Genomic DNA, 22,258 nt, shown 5'->3' on the forward strand with positions numbered 1-22,258 from the left:
CCCCCTTTAAGTGAGCACAAACACGCCAGTTCCCCTGGGGTCTGACATCAATTCACATGATTCGAGTGAGCTGTACCTGTGTAAAGAATGGCGTTGCAAGGAGTAGTGGGTGGGTCTCAGTGGTGTTTGGGGGCTCCTTCTGAGCTCTCTGTGGGTTTCCCCATCACTGCTTCAGGCTCACAAGGACATTCTTTGGAAAATTCAAAGCATATCAGCCTGGCTTGGGTCTGCTGGGGTGTGCTTTTGGCTCAGTGTCGAGTGGGGAACGTCTGAATAAATATATGAGGCAAGGGGCAAAGGACAGGGGAGGAGAGAGACAGAGGCAAAGAGGATCGGGGGAGGAATCCACGTGTCCCCAGAGCTTCCAAGGACGTTGCCGAGATGCAGATTCCCATCCAGCACTCTGAGCTGGGGCCCAGGATTCTGCATTCCTAACAAGCTCCCAAGGTGTTACAGAGCTGCTGGTCTGTGAGTCACGCCTAGAGTAGCAAGGAGTGTAAACACAGCAGGAGTGGGGAGGAGCTGAGCTTCTGGGCCAGGTCTCCTGAGCCAGTCTTTTTCCTGCCGTGGGACAAAAGCGTGGATAATTAGTTCTCACCACGTGGCATCTCCACCATAGGCTTGACAACGGAGGAAACATGCATGACGTATGTTGGGTAACAATTCAGCCATCATTACAGCGAGCCTTTTAATATATGAACTTGAAGTTACAAAGGGAATGTAAAGGATTTTGGACTGTTCACTCAGTCCTAGCCAGCCCTTCAATCCACCGCCGCAGAGGCTGAATTAGAGACAAAAGGAGACTGTGGTCGTGTTATGTAGTGAATCTAGGTGCCGGGTGGACAAGTGGTTATGGTACTATTTTTGCTTTTTTTTTTTCCCAAAATAAAATGGGGGAAGAAAAGTTAGGAGTCTCAAAAACATTCTCACCAATTTGTTCTGAAATTAAGGGGAAGAAAACCTTAGAGGAAAATAAAAACATCTTCAAGATCCCAGTAGGTTACTTCAAAGCTGGTTTGGGCCTTTAGTTTTTGTATCTTGTAGATCTGTGTAGCCCCTATGCCCAGCACAGGACAAAAATAATAGTCTTCTAGAAATGGCCTCACAGAACCCCATCCCGAAGGAGGGATGCACGTGGAATTTCAGGCCCGGAGAAGGCGTGATGGAAACAGCCAGCGGCAGACTCAGGATTCCAACCCAGACCAGGTCGTCCCTCATCTCACCTAAGAACAAGACTGCTGTACATTTACAAAGAGTCACATGTCACTCATGGGCCCCACCCAGAACGCAGGTGTTAAGAGGTATGAGGTATGCATAAGTGTTCTTCTATCTTGGGGGCGTGAAAAGTAGTGACACCCTGCCCCACACCACACCTCACCTCCACACATCCCTTTTGAAATCAGCACAACACAGGACAGCAGTGCAGCCTTTATTAAGGTCGGGCCCCGGCTCACTTGGAGCTGGTGTACTTGGTCACAGCCTTGGTGCCCTCGGACACAGCGTGCTTGGCCAGCTCCCCAGGCAGCAGCAGACGCACGGCCGTCTGGACCTCCCGGGACGTCAGTGTGGTTCGGCCTGAGTACTGGGCCAGCCGGGCGGCCTCACCGGCCAGCCGCTCAAACAGATCGTTCACGAACGAGTTCATGATGCTCATGGCCTTGGAGGAGATGCCGATGTCGGGGTGCACCTGGGGAAGCAGCAGGAGCAATCTGTTAACAGGGGGGCTCTGCCTGATGCCACAAGCCCCACCCCCAAGTTGGGGACCGCAAGGCTGCCTCATCACCCTCTTTCCAGAGGCCAGACAGGTTACTACTATATCCAAGTTAAAAAACAGAAAAGTTTGTTCCAACTGCAAGAGATAAGGAATGCTGCCTTTTTTTCCCCCCCTTTTTCCATTTAATGATTTGCAGTGTTTTGTACCATGGATGCATCATAGTTTATATCACCATCCCTCTCTCCATGGACATTTAGGGGGTGTGCTTTACTTTTTGCTATTACATCGTGTTATAACAAATACATGTCTTTGAACACTGAATACTTGTACGAGCAAGCTGGTTATCCCTAGAAGTTCCTAGAGGGCTGGTGCGCATAACTTGGTAGATCGTTAACCAGATTATTTTCCAGAAAGGGCGCACTCGGGACACACTCTCCGCACCAGCCTGGGAGTGAGGAGACTGGGATCTGGGGCTGTCCTGTGAGTCCTGTGGGACCTTACACAAGGCACTTCCCTCTGAGCCTGTTTCCTCTTCTGTCACACCAGCTTTTGAACTAGGTGATCTCTAGTAAAACAAATGGGAGGGACCTTATAACAATCCTAACACGAGAGCAGGCAGACACCATTTCTCTGAGAAAAGTAAAAGTAAAGTGAAGTCGTTCAGTCGCGTCCAACTCTTTGTGACCCCATGGACTGTAGTCTACCAGGCTCCTCCGTCCATAGCATTTTCCAGGCAAGAGTACTGGAGTGGGTTTCCATTTCCTTCTCCAGGGGACCTTCCTGACCCAGAGTCTTCCGTGCTGCAGGCAGACACTTTACCATCTGAGCCACCAGAGAAGCCCATTTCTCTGCAAAGTGGGAGGGAAGTGACTGCTGACATACACATCAGGCCAGTGATGGAGGTGAACGAGCACCCTGGCTCCTGGCCCAGCCACTCCCTCTCCACACAGCCGCTAGTGGCCACGGATCTGACAGCGGGAAACCTGAGCTGGACCCTGGTCATCACATCTTCTTCCCTCGAGGTGCCAGGGCAGTGGCCCCTCCTCGACCCAGGGGACCCGCTCAGCAGCTGTCTTCAGGGAGCCCAGTCCTGCCCCAACACTCCCTTCACAACTTTGGAGCTGAAAAGCTAGGCTAAGCTGCAGGGGGCTCACTAACACCGGCTCCCACCCCACTTGCATCGGGACCCCGGAGTCTTCTCTGCTGCTGCCCTTTGGCCCGTCCACGTGGGTGCCGGGCCCACCCCGTGAGAGCGCTCCTGGAGACCCTGGCCGTCCGGTCACTCAAACTGCTTATGGGATTTCAGACCGGAGACAAGGCCCATGTCTGGGGTCTGGTCTCACAAGGGGTGAGACTCAGGCAGGGGAGGGGAGGAGACCCAGGGCAGGCAGCTCCCTGCCGGGCCCAGCTCTGCTGAGCAGGGCAGAGCATTTGAGGCCAGGCGGCCTGGGATCCTTCAGACACCACGGTTGCGTGCCCTTTGGTGGCAGTGCGTGAGTCCCAGGGGTAGATGGTCCTCACAGGCATGCTGGGAGTCTGAGTGTGGGTTACAGTTGGGCTTACCCAGGCTCAGGGCCGGCCAGGGATGGGGAGCTGGGGTAACCTCCACTGCTGTCAGGTCATGTGACCCAGTCACCCCGCTGAGCCCTTAGTACTTTAGGTTCCTTATCTATAAGGTAGACCAACCCCTCAGCCCCTCAAAGACGGAGCACCGCCCAGCTGGGGGGTTCCCCCAAGACTGCAATTCACTGGAGCTACTCCTCGCTTTGGCCACAGCTAACTAGTCCCTCTTGTTTGGACCAGCCCGTTTGACACCTGATCACCGTCAGCCCTACACTTTCCGGTGGTCTTCCTTTACTTAAACTGTCCCACCTAAGGTCCCACATGACTGTTTTGTCTGTCTCAGAGCCCTGTAGCCTCTGGACCGGGGTGGGAGCACGTTTGAATTGCCTCTTGCCTGTCACAGGCACAGGACAGACACGGAGCGGCCTCCCGGGGCCTCTGAGATGAAGAGAGACCCCACAAGAGGGGCACGGGGGCCTCTGTGCAGGGAGTGAACTCCATCTAGGCCCTTTCCAGGCTTTCGCCAGCCCCCACCCCACGCCCATGGTGGCCCCCCCATGCTCACCTGCTTCAGCACCTTATAGATGTACATGGAGTAGGTTTCTTTGCGCCGGCTGCGCCTTCTGGACTTCTTGTCCCCAGGACTCCGGCCGCGCCGGCCCCCAGACTGCTGCAGCTGTCCGTGCTCAGCGCTCATCCTCCTGGTCCTCCCGGCGGCCTCCTCCCACGTATTGGGCGAACTTTTAAGAGGTCAGCTGCCCGTCCACCTGGAGGGGCTGGGGGCCAGCACCTGGGCTCAGGGGCGGGGCCGGGCCCAACCCTGTTCAGAACGTGCTCTGCGTTAATCCTGAAAGAGCCTAATGGCTCCTTCCTCTCCACTGCCCCCAGGACTCCATCTCTGAATAAGCCTCCACCAGCCCCCTTCCCCACCCTTCTGTCTCCCAAAATACTTGTAACACACACGTTAGAGTTCAGGCTGTACGCTCACTCAGCACCCGTGTGCTCGAATGGATGGCTGAGTGCTGGAGAGCTTCAAGAGGAACACAAGGCCCCCAGCACCGCCCACCAAGTGTTATTCACTCAGTCTCATTAGTGTTATTCATTCATTCACTTTGTGACCCCACTGTAGTCCGCTAAGCCCCTCTGTCCATGGAATTCTCCAGGCAAGAACACTGGAGTGGGTCGCCCTTCTCTGGGGCATCTTCCTGATTCAGAGATCAAACCTGGGTCTTCTGCATTGCAGGCAGATTCTTTACCATCAGAGCCACCAGGGAAGCCCCCCTCCCCTTCTCCAAGGGCCTACAATTTAGCTAGAGAGATAAGACTGTTTCACCGGAAACCATCAGGGAAGGGTGAAAGGGTAAAAAGTGTGTGAAACTGAGTTCGGGAAAAAAACGTAGTGAGGTCACCGCAGAGCACCAAGCTGAGCTCCCTGTGTTATCTGGCAGCCACCTGCTTCACATGTGGTCACATATATATGTCAGCGCGACTCTCCCAATTTGCCCCACTCTCCCCTTCCCCCGGGTCTACACGAACCTCCTCTACCCTTTGTCTCTGTTCCTGCCTGGAACTAGGTTCATCTATACCATTGTTCTAGATTCCATATACATGCATTAAAATATATTTGTTTTTCTGACTTACTTCTCTCTCTCTCTCTCTATATATATATATTTTAAAGATAGGCTATAGAAATAGACAATTGATTTTAAAAAAGAAGAAACCTCTGGCTTCAGGAAATAAATGGGGATTTGAAGCTGGTCTGGTAGGACGTGCGTGTGTGCACAGTTGTGCCCGACTCTCTGCGACCCCATGGACTGTAGCCCGCCAGGCTCCTCTGTCCATAGGATTTTCCAGGCAAGAATACTGGATCAGGTTGCCATTTCCTTCTCCAGGGGATCTTCCCCACTCAGGGATCAAACCCGGGTCTCTTGCGTCTCCTGCATTGGCAGGCTGATTCTTTACCACTGTGCCACCTGGGAAGCCCCTGGTAGGATAGGTACAATTTAACTGGGGAGAGAGATTTTAGTTAGGAGGAAAGGGAGAAAGAAATCAGTGGGTATGGTTTCGGGGAGGCAGAAGATGGAGCAGAACCTGAGCCCAGACAGGTGAAGGCAGCAGGAACCACAGCTGGCAGGGCCTGACAGGGAGGGTTTCGGTGAAGGCGGACTGGAAGAAGCCGGAGTGAGAAACACGGGGTGCTGTCTGTGAACATGGGGCCCCCATGGAAGTAAGCTGTGAAGGGAAGGGAAAAAAAGGTGCTGTTCTGCAGAGAAGGTGGTCTCACTTTGCACCTTGTGTGACTATTTCAGGTCCGTGAATGCTGTAGTTAAGGAAATCGAGAGCAACGGGATAAGCCCAGGCTGTGAGAAGAGGGTTTTCTCAATAAAGAGGTGGGGAGGAGCCAAATGAGCATCACCTGCCATAGGCGCCTGAGCACCCTCCACCGCACCAAGCCCACACGCCCCCAGTTCCCACCATTCAGCTGCGGCTGCGTGCCGGGGGTTGGAGGAGCAGGAGGGCGACTCTGGATCCAAGATAAGGCACTGATTTTAGGCACTTGTAGAAATGTGTTTTTTGTGGGATTTTTTAAACATTTTAAAAAATGTTGAGGCTGGCCTTTTTTCTGGACAAGCTGACCAGCCTACTGTGTCCCTTCCTCCAGGCCTGGAGACCCCTTCCCCCTGTCCTGGAGATCCCAACAGACTTCAGCGGGAGTTCTTCACACAACCAGGCCCTCCCTTGGCCAAAGTAGCAGCTCGTCTCTGTTCTCATTATCCTCCTAACCAAGCCTCTGGACACTCAGGACAGACTGATGAGCCATTTTTCTCCGGGCTCCTGCCGTGAGGCACAAAGCAACCAGGCCAGGCCCCTGGGGGTCAGAGGGTGGAGTCCCTCACTCCAGCCTTGGGATCCAGGGCTCAGCTGCAGGCACTCACCTGATACCCTATTCCCTCTGCCCAGGGCAGCTCTGGGACTCCACAGCCATCTGAGAAGACCCTACTCACCTTTCAAGTTAGAGCACCGATCCCAGCTTTCTGGGCAGCTACTCACGAGAAACTTCCCTCCCTTTGAAGGTCTCCTGTGTAGCCTACCATCTAAGTTACAAGTTAAAGGGCATTGATTTATGCCCTTTTCTGTCTTTTTGGCTTTCCCATTAGACCATGAGCTCCTCGGGGGTTGAGAGACCATCTGGGACTTTTTTTGTGTTATACTGTCTTAGAAACCATGGCTGTGTATGTTTCCCCACTGCGGGAAACAGGGATGGTTGCTGATTTCAGAGGTGAAGGCAGGCAGGAAGCCTGGTGACACAAAGGCTGGATGTGCTATTAAAGTTCAGTCAGGCTATGCAAAGCCCTGGCTTGGAAGTGTTGATAAAATGGACACAGCGCTGATGAAAATTAAGGCTGTGGACAGGTTAACATCACAGAACTTCTTGTATCCCACCAGGAATACAGCAGCAGCAGCACTGGGGAACGCTCAGCAATGTTAATTCCTGGTCTCATCTAGACCTACGGAACCAGAAACTCCGAGGCGAGACCCAGCAGTCTGTGATCAATGAGTCTTCAGCTGATTCTGACGCACGTTAATGTTTGTGAACCACTGGCCTAAGTAAAGGCATGAGTTCAAATCAGAAGAGAAGAGAGTTCTTCCAGTGCCCACGGACAGTCCTCCGTTTGCACCCAGCCCATGCTGAGGGCAGGTGAATGGTGGCACCGCAGGGAGGAGCAGGAGAGGACCCAGAGACCCAAGGAGAAAGGCGGGGACCATGGCTTCTTCTTTCTTTATTGGACGCTTTGTAGATGTCACGCAGGTCTAAAAGTTACACCGTTAAATAATTATTTAAAAACCGACCAGGATTAAGGCCCTGGTCCAGAGCTCCAAACCAGAAGCAGAAAGGAATGGGGGCGGTGGGCTGGGGGGGTATTCCTCCAACATCACCAAAACCCAGAGAACGAGGATCCTAAGCTTTTTCACAGGCCAACCCGGGGCACGGGCCTGCGGGCTGACCCTCGGAAGCCTCTGGCTGCATCACTATCAGGTCAGAACCAGCGAGGAGCTGGCGGGAACAGCCAGCCGAGTCCAGACATGGACACAGTAGCTGGAAGGACACGAGACGGACAGGTCCTGTCCAGCTGTGGACAGGATCAGAGTGCAGCTAAGGCAGGTGGGGGCAGGGGCTGGGGAGCAGGATTGCAGCAATGCAGGATGTGGCCCCGGGGGCCTGGCTCAGCCGGCCGGCCGGCGAGGCCTCACACGTTGTGGGTCCGCCTGGTGGGCTGGGGCTCCTCGCCCACCAGCTTGGACTTGAGGTGCTCCTTGTAGGCGAGGATGTCTCCAGGCCACTTGGTGATTGTCTGCTTCTCACAGACCCAGATTTCCTGTGCAACCTGGAGAGCAAACCCCAGACTTAGTCACCCTGGCCAGCGCCCTTCCCACCCCGGCCCAGGAGACTGTTCCCAGCTGAGTCTGAGAAGAAAACCCCACAAGCTCCCGCCGGCCCACATCCAGCTCCATTTCACCCCCTCAGCGTTTCTGGGGATGGTCTAATCTAGACACCCGCAGAGGGTGGGGCCTTCCAAGCTGGAACCTGCCGGTCACCCCAACTGCCAGTTCCCCAGCAGGACCCAGACCTGTTCAGGGCCTCACTCTCGGCTTCCTGCGTTCCACCCCGTCTTCCTCACAGCTTCAGAGAAATGACCAGAAGCTTTCTCCCCAGTGACAAGCAGGAGCCCTCTGTCTAATCCAGAAGCTCCTTAGTACAATACTATTTCCAGGCTGAAGAATCCTGGAAACAATAACAAAAGCACCCTGTTCGCTACTCAATTCTCTCCCTGATTTTGGCCAACGATGCCAAGTAGGTTAACAGCCACAAACAGCTAATGAAGAATTAAAGTATCTCTACGAAGGCTTTCTAAGTTTCTCAGAGAAACCATAAAATCTGGTCCTCTCCACCCTAAGTCCTGCGCCCTTTTCCCAAACACGGTAATGTGGATTCAGTGTCCCCCATGTGCCATGGGGGTGTTCTACCCCCAACCGCATCCTGGCCGCGAGTCTCACCTGTTGGATGAGTCTGAAGTCATGGCTGACCAGCATCATACCGCCCTCAAAGTCATTGATGGCATCTGCCAGGGCATCGATGGTCTCAATGTCCAGGTGGTTGGTGGGCTCGTCCAGGAAGAGCATGTGGGGGTTCTGCCAGGCCAGCCAAGCCAGACACACTCGGCACTTCTGCCCATCAGACAGGTTCCGGATCGGGCTCACCTGCGTGGAACCAGGTCATTTACGAGGTCTGGGGTTGCCCTCACCAGGCATCAAGACTTACCTCTCCCCATGGCTTCTCTGTTATCACACAGACAGCAGGGCTCAGGAAGACCCCAGATCACACAGTAAGACAGTGGCACCCTGCCAGTCCCTCAAGGGCCTAGAAGGGACACACCTGGGAGTCTGAAGCCTGCCTTAACACAGGGTCTTCACGCAGTGGAGCCGTCAGGGGACCTGAGTCTGGATCAGAGGACCCTGCGTTCTAGGTCTCAATTTCCCTTGCTTTTAACACCATGGCCCATCCTGCTAGTCTGGGGGCAAGGGCATGTCAGAGACCAGCACGCGACCCCCCACCCTCCCTTGAGACTTTAGAGCTCCAATCTGTAACCACCTAGAGCAGAGGAAAAAACAGACGCCCAGCCCGTGTGTCCCAGTTGCCTGGGGTCCTCCCACCCCAATCCACTGACCTGCTGTTTCCCAGTGAGACCGTATCGCCCAATGATCTTCCGCATCTCCTCCTTCTCCTTGATCTCGGGGTAGCATTTCATCATGTACTCCAAAGGCGAGAGGTCTAAGTCTAGCTGCTCTTGTAAATGCTACAGGGAAAAAAAAAAAAAAGAACCCACCCAGGTGTGCCTGGCGTTCTTCAAAGGCAGCCTGCTGGGGTAGCTGCCGCGTACCGTCTCTCTACCTCTCCCTGGGCAGCTGTTCAAGACTGCAGAAGCACCCGGAGCTGACCTGGGCACACTCGGCCCTGCTCGCACACCCTGGGCAGCTCCCTGCTCCCCGCCAGGACTGTACCTGATGGTAGCGCCCTATCTTGACATGAGAGTGTTTTCGGATCATTCCATCTGTGGGCAGTAGCTACAGGAAGATAAAAAAAAAAAAAAAGAGTAGACCGTGGAAAGATAAGCACACAGACAAGGAAACCTGGTCAGAAGCAGACAGGAAGCAAACATACGTTCACACCAACCAAGACTCCTACAACTTCCAAAACAGAACCTGCACCACCACCTCACAAACTGCTCTTCTGGCCACTCGGAGAAAATACACCGAGACAGATGTTCTCAGGGGAGGCAGAGACACACACCACATGATCCACTGGGTAGTTATTACAGGACTACTATCCCCTGCACTGAACTGTGACAGAGGACTCGCAGGGGTCCAACATACGTTTTCTACAATAAAGACGTTTCTAAATGCAGAGCCGCTCCTGTGTTCTAAATGCTCTGAACGAAGACACGGGAAGACGGTGAGAACAGGCCTGGGTTGTCTCTCACAGGCTCTCTCACACACACACTCCTTCTCCCAGTTTTCTCTAAGAAAATGCCCCAAACATCACTCTGGCCAGTGATGACCCGCCCCCCAGAGGACGGCTCACTCGTCATGAGAGCACGCAGGCCCTCCAAGACCAGTGGCCCTTGCATGCCGCCCCCCGGCCCTGACACGCTGGCATCTAATGCTGGAGTCCCACGCCCCGACTTGGCACCATACCTCTCCAGTTAGCAGCTTCAGAAGAGTTGACTTCCCTGCTCCATTGGGCCCCACCAGAGCCACTCGGGTGTCGAGATCGATACCGAACTCTAGATTGTTGTAGATGCAAGGCTGAGGGGGGCGGGGGAGAGAAACAGACCCAGGGGTAGGGTGATCAATACAACTGGCAGAGCGATCTCACTGAGCCCCCAGTCACCACTAGAGGCGGCGGGAGTGAGGAGGAAGGAAGCTCCATGGCAGCCCCCTACCACTGCCTCCACCCACCAGTGCGGCTGAGCAATGTCCCCTCCAAGTACTTGAAGGGGACCCCCACTCCTCTAAGGCTCTCAGTGAGGCAACCCAGGCTGCCAGGTCTGGAAACTCCCCAGCACCACAAGGGTTAGTAGATGTGGTCAGCAAACAGGACGCTCTTCTCGCCAGCTGACACCTCATACAATGTACCCCAGCCTCCCAACCACACCCAAGTACTCACCCCATCTTTCGTGTACTTGAAGCTGACATTCTGCACCATAATAACAGGTGGAGGGATCTTGCCACATGGTGGGAAATAAAATGACAGCGTCTAAGAAGAGGATAAAGAGGTGTTTATCAAGTCAGGTCCTTCCTTATCCATCTCACCTTAGGCCACATAATTCCACCCAACCAGACCCTACCTTGTCGCTCACAACCCTCTCTGTCAGTCCTGATGCCATCATTTTCTGTAGCGTCTTCTCCTTGCTCTGGGCCTGCCGGGCCAGCTTGGCACTGCCATGACCAAACCTAGCAATGTAGTTCTGAAAGAGTGCAGAGAGGGGGCTTGCGTGTGGGCAGGTACCCCGTGATTCATCTGAAAAGAGGGTAAAGGACTTCTCTAGCCCCCTCACCTCCCCAGACGCCTTCCGTCAGCTCTCTCGGAGGAGGAGATCGTGACCCTACCTTCATATGTGCGATCTGATCCTGCTCCCAGTGAAACCTCTTCATCTGGTTCTCTTCCAGCTCCAGCCGCGTCTTCACATACTGATCGTAATTACCCTGCAAGAAGACGCACCGGGTGAGATGGGCAGCACTAGCCTCGGCCCTGGGTCCTCACTCAGGGGATGTTCGAGATGGCACCTGACTTGGCCCTGGCTATGAGGTGGTGCAGCGGGGGAAGAGGAAGTGCATTAAAGAAACATATTCTGGGACTTCCCTACTGGTCTAGCAGTTAAGACTCTGAGCTCCTAATGCAGGTGGCCCGGGTCTGATCCATCATTAGGGAACTAGATCCCACATGCCACAACTAAGACCCAACACAGCCAAATAAATAAATATTAAAAAAAAAGAAGCATATCTGAATTTAGAAGCTGAGGTCTTTTCAAACTATGTGCCTCTCCTTCCTAGAGCAGGGCTTCAGACTAAATCCTCGGGTTAGCCATAAAGACATCTACAGCCCAGGCAGGAGCCCTGAAAACCACTGTCGTACTGATCATCAAGAGGCTCACAGCCTTCCAAGGGCACGTGCATCCCCTCCCCACCTGGAGAGGCTGAAGCCCCAGGTGGGCCACAAGAACTGCCTCCAGGTGGGAAGACACCAGACCAGTCAGATTTAGGACCTGGCAGAAGGCAATGGCACCCCACTCCAGTACTCTTGCCTGGAAAATCCCATGGATGGACGAGCCTGGTAGGCTGCAGTCCATGGGGTCGCTGAGGGTCGGACACGACTGAGCGACTTCACTTTCACTTTTCACTTTCATGCATTGGAGAAGGAAATGGCAACCCACTCCAGTGTTCTTGCCTGGAGAGTCCCGGGGACAGCGGAGCCGGATGGGCTGCCATCCATGGGGTCCCACAGAGTTGGACACGACCGAAGTGACTTAGCAGTAGCAAACCCTGCACTATGGATTTCCATGGTGTCTGTCTGAAAATACCCAGACTCAAGCTAAACATCCATCAGAGTCTGACAAATAAGTTATAGGACAGCCACGCAATGCAATACCATGCAGTCACTGGGAAAAAAAGGGGGCAATTTAAATATACTCATACGGAAAGCTCTCTAAGACATATTAAAATTTAAACTCAACCAACAGGATCATGGTATAGGTACATAAAATTTTTTACAAATGCTTGCAAGTACATGTGAAATTTCTGAAAAACTATGTAAGAACTATTAACACTCCTCTGGTGAGTACAACTATGAATAAAGAGGAATTCTATTTTTCATAAGCAGCTACTCAAGAAGGCAGAGGGCAGCAAGGCCTGCCTGGGCACCGTGAAGAGGCAGCCTCTCTGCATAAGGCAAACATACACCCTGTGCACAGGCTGCCAATCCGTGGCCTATGGCCTGAAAGCAATTACTTTGGGACTAAAATAAAACAGGCTGCAGAACTCCCTGTCCACATCTTTTTATAGCAATAGGTAGAAAAGGGCTGCTAAGTCAGTTTTTTTTTAAAGGAGAACTTCACGGAACGGGTAAGCACAGAGGGCACTGCGGAGGAGCTGGGCCCACTCACCGTGTAATACTTGAGCTTCTTGTTGTGCATGTGAATGATGTTGGTACAGACACCATTCAGGAAGTCCTGGGAATGGGAGACGAGGACCAAGATGCGCTTAAAACTGCAAAGCCAGAGAACCAATCAGGGAGGAGCTCAACACGGTAGACAGTTCACAACAGGGGAGCTGAACATCGGGCCCAAAAAACCTTCATCCTTTCCCACCCTTATGCCTGAGCGTCCTTTAGATTTCCTGGCCAATTCCCAGCTCTGAGCTGCCAATGCTCAATCTGTGTATAAGGACACTAGACGTTTTTCAAAGTGTGGCAAGGCAGTCGAAATTCCTCAAACTTCTGTTTTAACTTTCAAAAGAATGGAGTGGAGATGGCAGTAATAGTGATGGTAAAATCAAAAGTGTGCACAAGCACCCATAAACACATTTAAAGCCAGAAGAGAACTGGAATGGGTATAGTAAAAATCACCAGGCTCTCCTTTTCATATTACTACCTTCATAGCTCAGTTGGTAAGGAATCTGCCTGTGATGCAGGAGACCCAGGTTCGATTCCTGAGTTGGGAAGATGGCTTGGAGAAGGAAATGGTAACTCACTCCAGTATTCTTGCCTGGAGAATCCCAGGGGCAGAGAAACCTGGCAGGCTACAGTCCATGGGGTCACAAGAGTCAGACATGACTTAGCAACTAAACCACTCCTTTTTATAAAGGTAGCAGGTCACTGAAGAGACCATGGAAAGCCTTCTTCTAGAACTGGGGCAACTTTCCAGGTTATCTGGCTCTCAAGCAAAGGACCACGGCCATATGGGCTATTTTTCTCTTTGTCACTGCATCGTGATCTTATATAAGGATCCTTGTTTAATATGATACAAATACAATTAAGAAAAAATATTATCTTTAATAAAGATGTTATACTTTAAATAATAGGAAAAAAAAATAAAACAAAAAAATTCATATATTTAAGACTAAACAAAAGCTAACAAAATGGCCTGCCCTAAAGACGGTTACTGGGCTTTGCTGGTGGCTCAGTGGTATAGAACCAGCCTGCAATGCAACAGACATGGATTTGATCCCTGGGTGGGGAAGATCCTCTGGAGAAAAAAATGGCAACCCACTCCAGTATCCCTGCCTGGAAAATCCCACGGACAGACAAGCCTGGCGGGTTAGAGTCCATGGAGTCGTAACAAGTTAGACACGACTGAGCGACTAAACAAGAACAAAGGTGGCCACCACCTCTTCAGTCTGGTCTCCCTCTGGCCTCACTTCGCTCCATTGCTCACTGCTCTAGTGTCACTGTGGGCCTGGGTGTCATCTCCCCTGGACTCTGCTCAGCCCCTCCCTGAGGACCTGCCCCTTCCCCCCAGCCCCGCCTCTTACGTCTTTAGCTCTTCTTCCAACCACACACAAGCATCGAGGTCCAGGTGGTTGGTGGGCTCGTCCAGGAGCAGCATGAAGGGTCGAATGAAGAGGGCTCTGAAGACAGGAAAGGAGACAGAACCACTTCAGTCTACCACGTGCTACACAGGAGGGGACGGCCTGCCTGCCACCTGCAGCTCTGGTCAGGCCTGCGCTGAGTCCTGAAATCAACTCTAGGGTGTACACCTCAGACAAAAGGTGAGAAGTAGGAGAGAAACCAAAGATGAAGGGTGGGGGTTAAAGAGCAGAAAATAGAACTGGGAAGCAGAGGGAAGATATAGCTCGGACGTGAGGCTGTAAAAGTTCCTTTTGAGTCTACAAGTCTCTTACACTGAGGTTGGTGACCATTGGGATACACAAAAGGATACAGAAAAAGTACACTGCTAAAAAGCATGCAGGTGAAACCTAACTGGTGGGTTTGTGAGACTCTAGCAAAGAGGCCCAAGAATGTTCTTTTCTTAGATGGCATCTCAAGCAGGAGGAACAAGGGGACAGCGCTGGTCCCACCCCTGCGGTCACCACATCTGCAGCGCTTTTTAGAAACCAGGTTTCCGGACGTCTGACTCCAGCACAGATGCGAAGAGGCCAGGAAATCCGTGTGTGTAAAAGCTGCCTAGTGAATCTGAGGCTACAACTCCTTGCCGGCTCATGACACCAAGGCTCTTATGTTCCAGGGCACACTCACGCAGCCTTGCTGAAGCAGTGTATCAAGCCTCCCCAAGGCTCTGCGCAGAGATGGGTGGGGGAGGGAACCACTTACGTGACTGGGGACTTCTTGGGGGATTGGTGCGGAAATGACGGCCTACAGAAACTGGTTCCGGGTCAGGTCAAGAGAGGCAAGAAGGACAGATACCCTAGTGGCTGCCTAATAGTTTATCTTTATACAACAAGAATTAGAAAGGCTGAAGCCCAAAAAGCAGGGGGGGGAGAGCAGTCGAGAGGAAAGAGACAGACCCATCCTCCCATTTACCTAGAGCTGGCCCTAGGATTCCTGAACACAGCACCCAAGTCCAATAGGGACCACTTGGGTCAGGAAGCTCACTCTTTAGCTCATGTACATCACCCCCGCCCATCCACACTGTTGGTATCTGGCACAGACTGACAACCGACCCCTGTTCTAAATAGTTCTGTGGGAGACAGCACTCAACCCTGAGAAGAGACAGGGTGCCACGGAGGGCGGAGGTGGGGGAGACGCACCTGGCAAGGGCAACCCGCATCCTCCAGCCCCCACTGAAGTCTTTGAGCTTCTTGCGTTGCATGGCAGGCGTGAAACCCAGTCCGTGCAAGATCCGCGAGGCTCTCATCTCCGCCTTGTCCGCATCCAGCTCCTCCAACCGCTCGTAGAGCTCTAAGAGCTTCTCACACTCCGCTGTGGATGGCGCATGGCCAGTGAGGCTCCTGGGGCCTTTCCCGGGGAGAAGCCACCCCATGCCCCTGGGTCCGGAGCCCTACCGTCCTCGTGAGCCAGCCGCTCAGCCTCCCTCTCCAGCATGGCCCGCTCCGTGTCCACTTCCATCACACACTGCAGGGGCGTCTTGTCACTAGGGGGCATCTCCCGAGTCAGATGGTAGATGTCAATGTGCTCGGGGATGGGTACTTCACGTTTCCCAATAGCAGAGAGCAGCATGGACTTTCCTGAGAGGGGCAGGCGACAAACAGGCAGAGAAGGGGACGCTCACCACAGCTCTGCCTGTCACTGCCCCACATCAGTCCCTCCACTCCAGTCAAACCAAGTTAGTTCAGTCGCTCAGTCGTGTCCAGCTCTTTGTGACCCCATGGACTGCAGCACGCCAGGCTCGCCTGTCCATCACCAACTCCCGGAGCCTACCCAAACTTATGTCCATCACGTCAGTGATGCCATCCAACCATCTCATCCTCTGTCATCCCCTTCTCCCGCCTTCAATCTTTTCCAGTCAAACTAAGACCTCCCTGTTTATTGAGTCCTTTCTTTCCTTTCATTCATTGAAATCCTATGACTGCCCCCTCCGTGGGACACGGTTCTGCCAGGTCCTGTCCCAGTCCTCCTCTGTGAAGTCTGTGCACCTACAGACACTTCACACACCACTCCCACCCGCTCCTACCCACTTCTCCAGCACCTACTGCCTGCAATGACTCACGTGGTACTTATCACATGACTACTCTGTATGGGTAGGTGGGCACATCTGGCTCCCACCCATATTGCAAATGCCCAGCTTTGTACACAGCTGGTGCTAAGGAAACACTTGCTGAGCAACAGATGAGCCAAGAAGAGATACCTCCCACCTTGCTTTCCAAGGGCCTCACCAATTCCATTCAAGCCGATGAGGCCATAGCGACGGCCTGAGTTTAATTCCAGTTTGGTGTCACTGAGCAGCTCTTGACCATGGAAGGTGAGGGAGAGGTTGATGATGTGGGCGTCGGTACTGTTGGGGTGAGAGGCGAGGACGCCAGTGACAGCTCGAGCAGCAGCTTTCTTCATTTCGAAGTCCTCCAGCTCCTTGGTCAGCAAATCCACTTCTGGGGACAGAAAAGAAAAACAATCTGGGAAGAGGGCTGTAAGCCATGCTAAGCTCTTACACAAAAAGGCACATCTTGGGGCATCTGGGTGGCTCAGTCAGAAGGGCATCAGACTTTTACTGTGAAGGCTGAGGGCTCAGGCCCCTGCTTGGGCATTTGTGGCTTTTGCCCTTCTTTAAGTTACCACGTATTAACACATAAAAATCCAAAGGCTGAATGCGTGTCCTGAAGGACCAGGGCTGAAGATCAGGTTGAGCTGACTCAGATGTTTCACAAGCTTTAACAGGGTGTACACTACATGTAGTTCGGCCCTGGTATCCTGCTTTCATGGACATTTTTTACTTCACAACTTGTCCTTTTAATTCTAACTTCTCTTGTTCTTAGATGATATGACGCATGGTAGCAATGGCTAGAACTCCAAATCGTCCTCTATGAGTGTGTATTAAAGAATTAGCTGTCGTTGTTCAGTCGCTGAGTCACGTCTCACTCTTTGTGATCCCCATGGACTGTAGTCCACCAGGCTCCTCTGTCCATGGGATTTCCCAGGCAAGAATACTGGAGTGGTTGCCACTTCCTTCTCCAGGGGATCTTTCCAACCCAGGGATCGAACCCGTGTCTTTTTCATGGGCAGGCAGATTCTTTAGCACTGAGCCATCAGGGAAGCCCCCAAATTAGTATCAATGCCCCAGAGAAAGCAGATGCTACAGAGGTGCAGCTCTCTTCCTCTACAACCTAGAGAGTTTCCAGGTGCTAATTCCAAGAAGCTACACTGCCTGGAAGGAACCAGTACGAGAAAATACAGAGGGGTCCAGGGCAGTTCTGATGGAGGAGAGGAATTTAAAAAGTCTTTCTACACAGTTGAGTCACCAGGTTTTTCACAGCCCCATTTTGTGCCAATCCTTGTTCTAGATCTTGAGAAGACAGTGTAGAGAGAAGTTTATGATCTAGATAAGGAGTTAGTACGGAGAAGGCAATGGCACCCCACTCCAGTACTCTTGCCTGGCAAATCCCATGGACAGAGGAGCCTGGTAGGCTGCAGTCCATGGGGTCGCTGCCAGTCAGACACGACTGAGCGACTTCACTTTCACTTTTCACTTTCATGCATTGGAGAAAGAAATGGCAACCCACTCCAGTATTCTTGCCTGGAGAATCCCAGGGATGGGGGAGCCTGGTGGGCTGCCGTTTATGGGGTCGCACAGAGTCGGACATGATTAAAGCGACTTGGCAGCAAGGAGTTAGTAAACTTTTTCTTAAAGGGCCAGATGGTAAATATTTTAGGGTTATAGCCCTAGTAGCAAAATCACAACTATTACGTAGGTACATCCATTACCATTTGAAACATAACCACTTTAAAAATGTAAAAGACGTTCTTAGCCTGGGAGGGGGTGGCTTACAAAACAGGCTGGCCACATTTGGCCAGCTGCCTGCTTTTGTAAATAAAGTTTTATTGGGAGACAGTCACACCCAACATTTTCATGTTGTCTATGGCTGCTTTCCACCACAATGGCAAAGCTGAACAGCTGCATCAGAGACCAAATGGGCCACAGAGCTGCAAATATTCACTATCTGGATCTTTACAGAAAAAGTTTGCCGATCTCTGGACTGTATCTCCATGTGCTCAGGCAAGAAGATCAAAATGAAAGGAAAGCTACACAGCCAACCCTCTGTATCCACAGTTCTGCATCCAAAATCATGTTTAATTCAAATGTGGGTTAAAAAAAAACACTCCAGAGAGTTCCAAATAGTAAAACTGGAATTTGCCACACACTAGCAACTATTTCATGTATTTATGTTGTATTAGGTACAGTAAGTAATTTAGAGATGTGCCAGGTTATATGCAAAGACTACATACGCCATTCTATGTAGCAGCCTTGAGCATCTGTGGATTCTGGTACCCACAGGATCCTGGGACCAAACCCCAGCAGACACCGAGACACAGCTATACAACTTTTCTCTTGATCTTTGACAGTTTATTGGAGAAGAAAATGGCAACCCACTCCAGTACTCTTGCCTGGAAAATTCCATGGACGGAGGAACCTGGTAGGCTACAGTCCATGGGGTTGCAAAAAGTTGGACACGACTGAGTGACTTCACTTTTCCAGTTTACAGCATCTATGACCTAAATCATCTCCTGAGCTTTAAGACTTATACCTTACTGTCTTGGCCTATAGCATCCTAGAAAACAGGCTCAAAAGATAAGTGAACAGCACTGAATAAATGGGAGAAAGGATTCTGGAATAAACTTTATCAGAAGGAATACTGTAGACTTCACAAGCAGCCCCTTTCTATTCATTTCCCAAACAAGGGGACCAGATGAACTCCAGTACCCATCCTAAAGGGTCTCACATTCGAAAGGTTGAGTAGTTTGTCAGAAGTCACTTTCTTTGATATTTCTTGATCTTTCCATATCTCACTACCTAAAGAAGACCATGTAGCAATGGTAACTACCAGGTTGGAGAATTAAGTAATTCCAAACTCAGAGAAGAGAGCAGACCCAGTCTTGTGAGAGAGGACAGATTATCCATTAGTTATGAAAGCAGAAATGACCCTGGGTCCCTGGCAATATTTTAGAACAGTAGCTCCCTGAGGAAGCAGGGTGAAACCCAAAGCTCCCTTATGACTGAGTTAGGGGTGGTACAGCTGGGTTTGCCCTGACAAATTCTGGTTTTCTAGGGAGAAGGGCAAAGAAGTTTGTAATGGGAACTGTGGACAAGAGTCTCAAAGTGGGATTCGGTTGTCTACTTTTCCAACTCATCCAGAAAGTACTACAGAATTGAGGCTTAACCCCTGTCCCTGAGAGCCTAGAGGGAGCCCTACTTGACAGATCACAAACCAGCCCTCTTGTCCCCTCCCACCGTTCTTACCTATCTCCCTGCTCCCCTGGCCAGGAGGAAAATCTCCCCGCTGCCCTGGCTGGAAGGAAGGCTGCCTGACCTGACCACACAGTCCTCCCTCACAACTCTTATTCTGGAGACGATTCCTACCATTTAACTCTCTCCTCGCAATCATTTTAGACCCTGCTTTTTTTGGAATTCCTGTCTCTGTTGCAACTTGCATGAATAATTCTCTCCTCTTGCTACTTTACCTAGTATCTCTGTCTGCAAGGGTAATCATGCAAAAAAAGAAGTATTACCTAAGACACAGTCCCTGCACTCAAAGATCAAACAATTCAGATGGAGAGAGAGATACAATGAAGGTAACGCTGGGACTCCCCTGGAGGTTCAGTGGTTGGGACTCCTTACTTCCTCTGCAGGGGGCATGGGTTGAATCCCCTAGTCTAGGAACTAGGATTCCATATGCCGTGTGGTACTGGCCAAAGAAAAAGCAACCCTAGAGATAGTGTGTGTGTGTGTGTGTGTGTGTGCGTGCGCACGCGCTCAGTTGTATCTGACACTGTGACCCCATGACTGTAGCCCACCAGGCTCCTCTGTCCACGGGATTCTCCAGGCAAGAATACTGGAGTGGGTTGCCATTCCTTCTCCAGGGGATCTTCTCGACCCAGGGACTGAACCTGGGTTTCCTGCATTGCAGGCAGATTCTCTACCATCTGAGACACAGGGAAGCCCTGGATAGATAGTACAGGGATATAGTGAATAGCAGTATTATTGAGGTCAGGCTTGACAGGGAAAGATTTTACCACCTTGAGCTGGGCCCTAAAAGAAATGTCAAATGTAGCTAGTATAAAAATTAGAGTATAAGAACCTCAATTTGTAAGTGGACAGAAATGTGGTGACTATTCAAGGGACAACAGTAGACAATAGAGAAGGCCTGTTTAGAAAGCTTTTAGGAGCAAGGAAGAAGGCTGGTATAGACAATCAAGAGCCTGGAATATTCTTTATCACACACTTCCCTGTTTCCCCATCTAGACTGCAAGTTATCAGAGGAAAGCCCATGCTTATAGTGCCTCAGTATTCAGTGATCTTGTGTCTAATACTTGAGAAGCGCTTGTAACAGAAACACATCTCTTTCCCAGGAAAAACCCATAAAACAATTCATATGTTTCTGTCTTGTTGGTACAGTCACTGCCCCAGGAGGACAAGGGTATCAGGTGGCAAACAGCCTGGCACACTGCCTCCATGTGTAGAAATGAAAATTCAGAAAGGGGCAGGGACCTGACCTGCAAATCTAGAAGACAGGGCAGCAAGGCAGCACAACAACTCTCATATTTGCTTGCCACTGTGTATGTGAGAACTGTGTTCAGTTTCCTTGATCAAGCTCCAACCCTACTGGTTCGGTTCATCATGAAAAGTTTGTGGCACCAGATACACTCTCTGGAATCTCCAGCATCCCGACTCAGATTCCAGCAGGGGCATCCACTGGGTCCCAGCAACCATCCCAGGAACCCACCTCTCCCTCTATTCACCTGTGGTCTCTCGGCCATTGGCCTCCTCATTTCTCTCCTCTGCCACCTGTGGCTCTGTGATGGCATCTCCGTTTTCTTCATGTCCTTTTCTGGGCCGCTGTCGGGCTTTGGCAGCTTCCTTCTTTTTGGCTGCCTTCTTCTTAGCCAGGTCGGAGGGCATGGTGATGAACCACAGGGAAACCGTTACTGTTCTTCCAGAGAGCCTGAAGGAAGGCAAACACCCCCAAATTCTAAACTTCCGCACAGTGCCTGGGCCTTGTGCTCCATCCGTTTCAGGAATTTCCTAGCAAGCTTCTGCTACCCAGCTCCGCCCCAGCCTAAAGTCGCTTCCAACTTTTGTCAGGATGTCTCCAGCCAGTTCGGCTTCTCTGCCGCTCTTCCCATCTCACCAGCTCTTCCCTCAGGGCTTTGTCCACCAATCCCCACGGCCTCGCTCTGAAGACGCTCCTCCTTTCAGGGCCTCCACTTGAGGGACCGGGTTCTGCCCCTCGGCACAGGTCCCCGGTCTCCAGTTTCCCCACAACTTGGCGCTCCACGCTCCGGCCGGCCGCCTCACTTTCCCGGGCTTCCTCCCTCCCGTCTACCTCAGGCCTCCTCCCCGTCTTCCCCATCCACACCACCCGGCCGCCGAGTCCAGCTTCTCCCCGGGGCGCCCTCGTCTTCCCCCCCACCCCCCGTTGTGAGTACCCCCCGAAGTCTCTTCATTCGCCACCCACCACCACCCCTCCGAGCCTCCCCCAGCCTCCGCCCGTCAGCTTCTCTCTCTTGGCCCCTTTTCCTCCCTTGCAGTCGCCTCCATCCCAGCCCAGTCCCTCCTCCCTCTTCTCGTCCCCCCCCTCCGCCTCACCCCCTCACCGGCCTGCACCCTCCCCCGCCCCCGCCTCCTTCCAGCGCCCCTTCCCCCAACTCACTGGGCCTCGCCGCTCGGCCTCTGTCGCAACAGAGCGGCTTCTTGAGCTCCTCCGCGTGCGGCCGGCTCACCAGCCAATCACGGCCTCGCGCGGCTCTCGTCGCGCCGCCGCGCAGACTCCTGGGAAGTGTCGTCCTCCGGCCACCGCTGCCGAACCTGAGACCCGCTCCTCGAGAACTACCGCGGATCCCAGGGGCCTCGCGGGCCGGAGTGACGTCATCACGATGCGCGCGGCTGAGGGGGACTGGAGTCCCAGAGCCCTCTCTGCTAGCGGTCCGCTTCGGGCTCCGGAAGCGGCGAGTCCCAGTTTTGCTCCTCAGAGGAGCGGCTGGACCGTCCCTGGCTCCCCTGCCGCTGGAATAGCTGAGGGGTTATGCGGAACTACCGGCTTCATCAGTGTCGCCAAACCGGCTCAGACAGCAGGGCGAGCTACTACACTTCCCAGCAGGCGTCAGGCTGCAATGGGTCGAAACAAGGGCGGGGGGGGGGGGGCGGGGGGGGGGGCGGGGGGGCGGGGGGGGGCGGGACGGGGAGGAGGAGAAGGAGAAGGAAAGATGAGCCGACCGGTGAGAGAGGGCCGGGA

The 22,258-nt window shown here is 52.5% G+C and overlaps 2 protein-coding genes across 3 annotated transcripts; both read right to left on the bottom strand.

Moving 5' to 3' along the window:
* Positions 1–1,424: 1,424 nt before the first annotated feature.
* On the bottom strand, positions 1,425–6,939 carry LOC133246660 (histone H2B type 2-K1). Its single transcript, XM_061415218.1, has 2 exons — positions 3,843–6,939; positions 1,425–1,687 (listed from the first exon to the last, which is right to left on the bottom strand). The coding sequence occupies exons 1-2, from the start codon at positions 3,972–3,974 to the stop codon at positions 1,451–1,453; spliced, it is 369 nt and encodes a 122-aa protein (XP_061271202.1). The 5' UTR covers positions 3,975–6,939; the 3' UTR covers positions 1,425–1,450.
* A 102-nt stretch (positions 6,940–7,041) lies between these two features.
* ABCF2 (ATP binding cassette subfamily F member 2) lies at positions 7,042–21,751 on the bottom strand. Of its 2 annotated transcripts, none has more exons than XM_061415208.1 (15): positions 21,677–21,751; positions 20,766–20,968; positions 16,190–16,402; positions 15,359–15,541; positions 15,104–15,275; positions 13,868–13,963; positions 12,502–12,604; positions 10,949–11,044; positions 10,687–10,806; positions 10,506–10,595; positions 10,034–10,144; positions 9,341–9,403; positions 9,007–9,135; positions 8,336–8,539; positions 7,042–7,665 (listed from the first exon to the last, which is right to left on the bottom strand). In XM_061415208.1, exons 2-15 carry the CDS (start codon positions 20,923–20,925, stop codon positions 7,528–7,530), a joined length of 1,878 nt encoding a protein of 625 aa, XP_061271192.1. In that variant the 5' UTR covers positions 20,926–20,968; positions 21,677–21,751; the 3' UTR covers positions 7,042–7,527. The 2 variants fall into 2 exon arrangements, with proteins under 2 accessions (XP_061271192.1, XP_061271193.1); XM_061415209.1 differs by lacking the exon at positions 21,677–21,751 and adding an exon at positions 21,155–21,237.
* Positions 21,752–22,258: the final 507 nt, after the last annotated feature.

Source organism: Bos javanicus, chromosome 4 (assembly GCF_032452875.1).
Source record: "Bos javanicus breed banteng chromosome 4, ARS-OSU_banteng_1.0, whole genome shotgun sequence".
Taxonomy (NCBI): Eukaryota; Metazoa; Chordata; class Mammalia; order Artiodactyla; family Bovidae; genus Bos; species Bos javanicus.

Excerpts from the sequence above, each read along its gene's own strand:
- ABCF2 (XM_061415208.1), bottom strand. The coding sequence starts at position 20,925 with ATGCCCTCCGACCTGGCTAAGAAGAAGGCAGCCAAAAAGAAGGAAGCT. Across the intron at positions 15,542-16,189 it reads CATCGGCTTGAATGGAATTG|GAAAGTCCATGCTGCTCTCT; the intron begins GTGAGGCCCTTG and ends TGCCCCTCTCAG. Across the intron at positions 10,807-10,948 it reads ATCAGATCGCACATATGAAG|AACTACATTGCTAGGTTTGG; the intron begins GTAGGGTCACGA and ends GCACTCTTTCAG.
- LOC133246660 (XM_061415218.1), bottom strand. The coding sequence starts at position 3,974 with ATGAGCGCTGAGCACGGACAGCTGCAGCAGTCTGGGGGCCGGCGCGGC. Across the intron at positions 1,688-3,842 it reads TCTATAAGGTGCTGAAGCAG|GTGCACCCCGACATCGGCAT; the intron begins GTGAGCATGGGG and ends CTGCTTCCCCAG.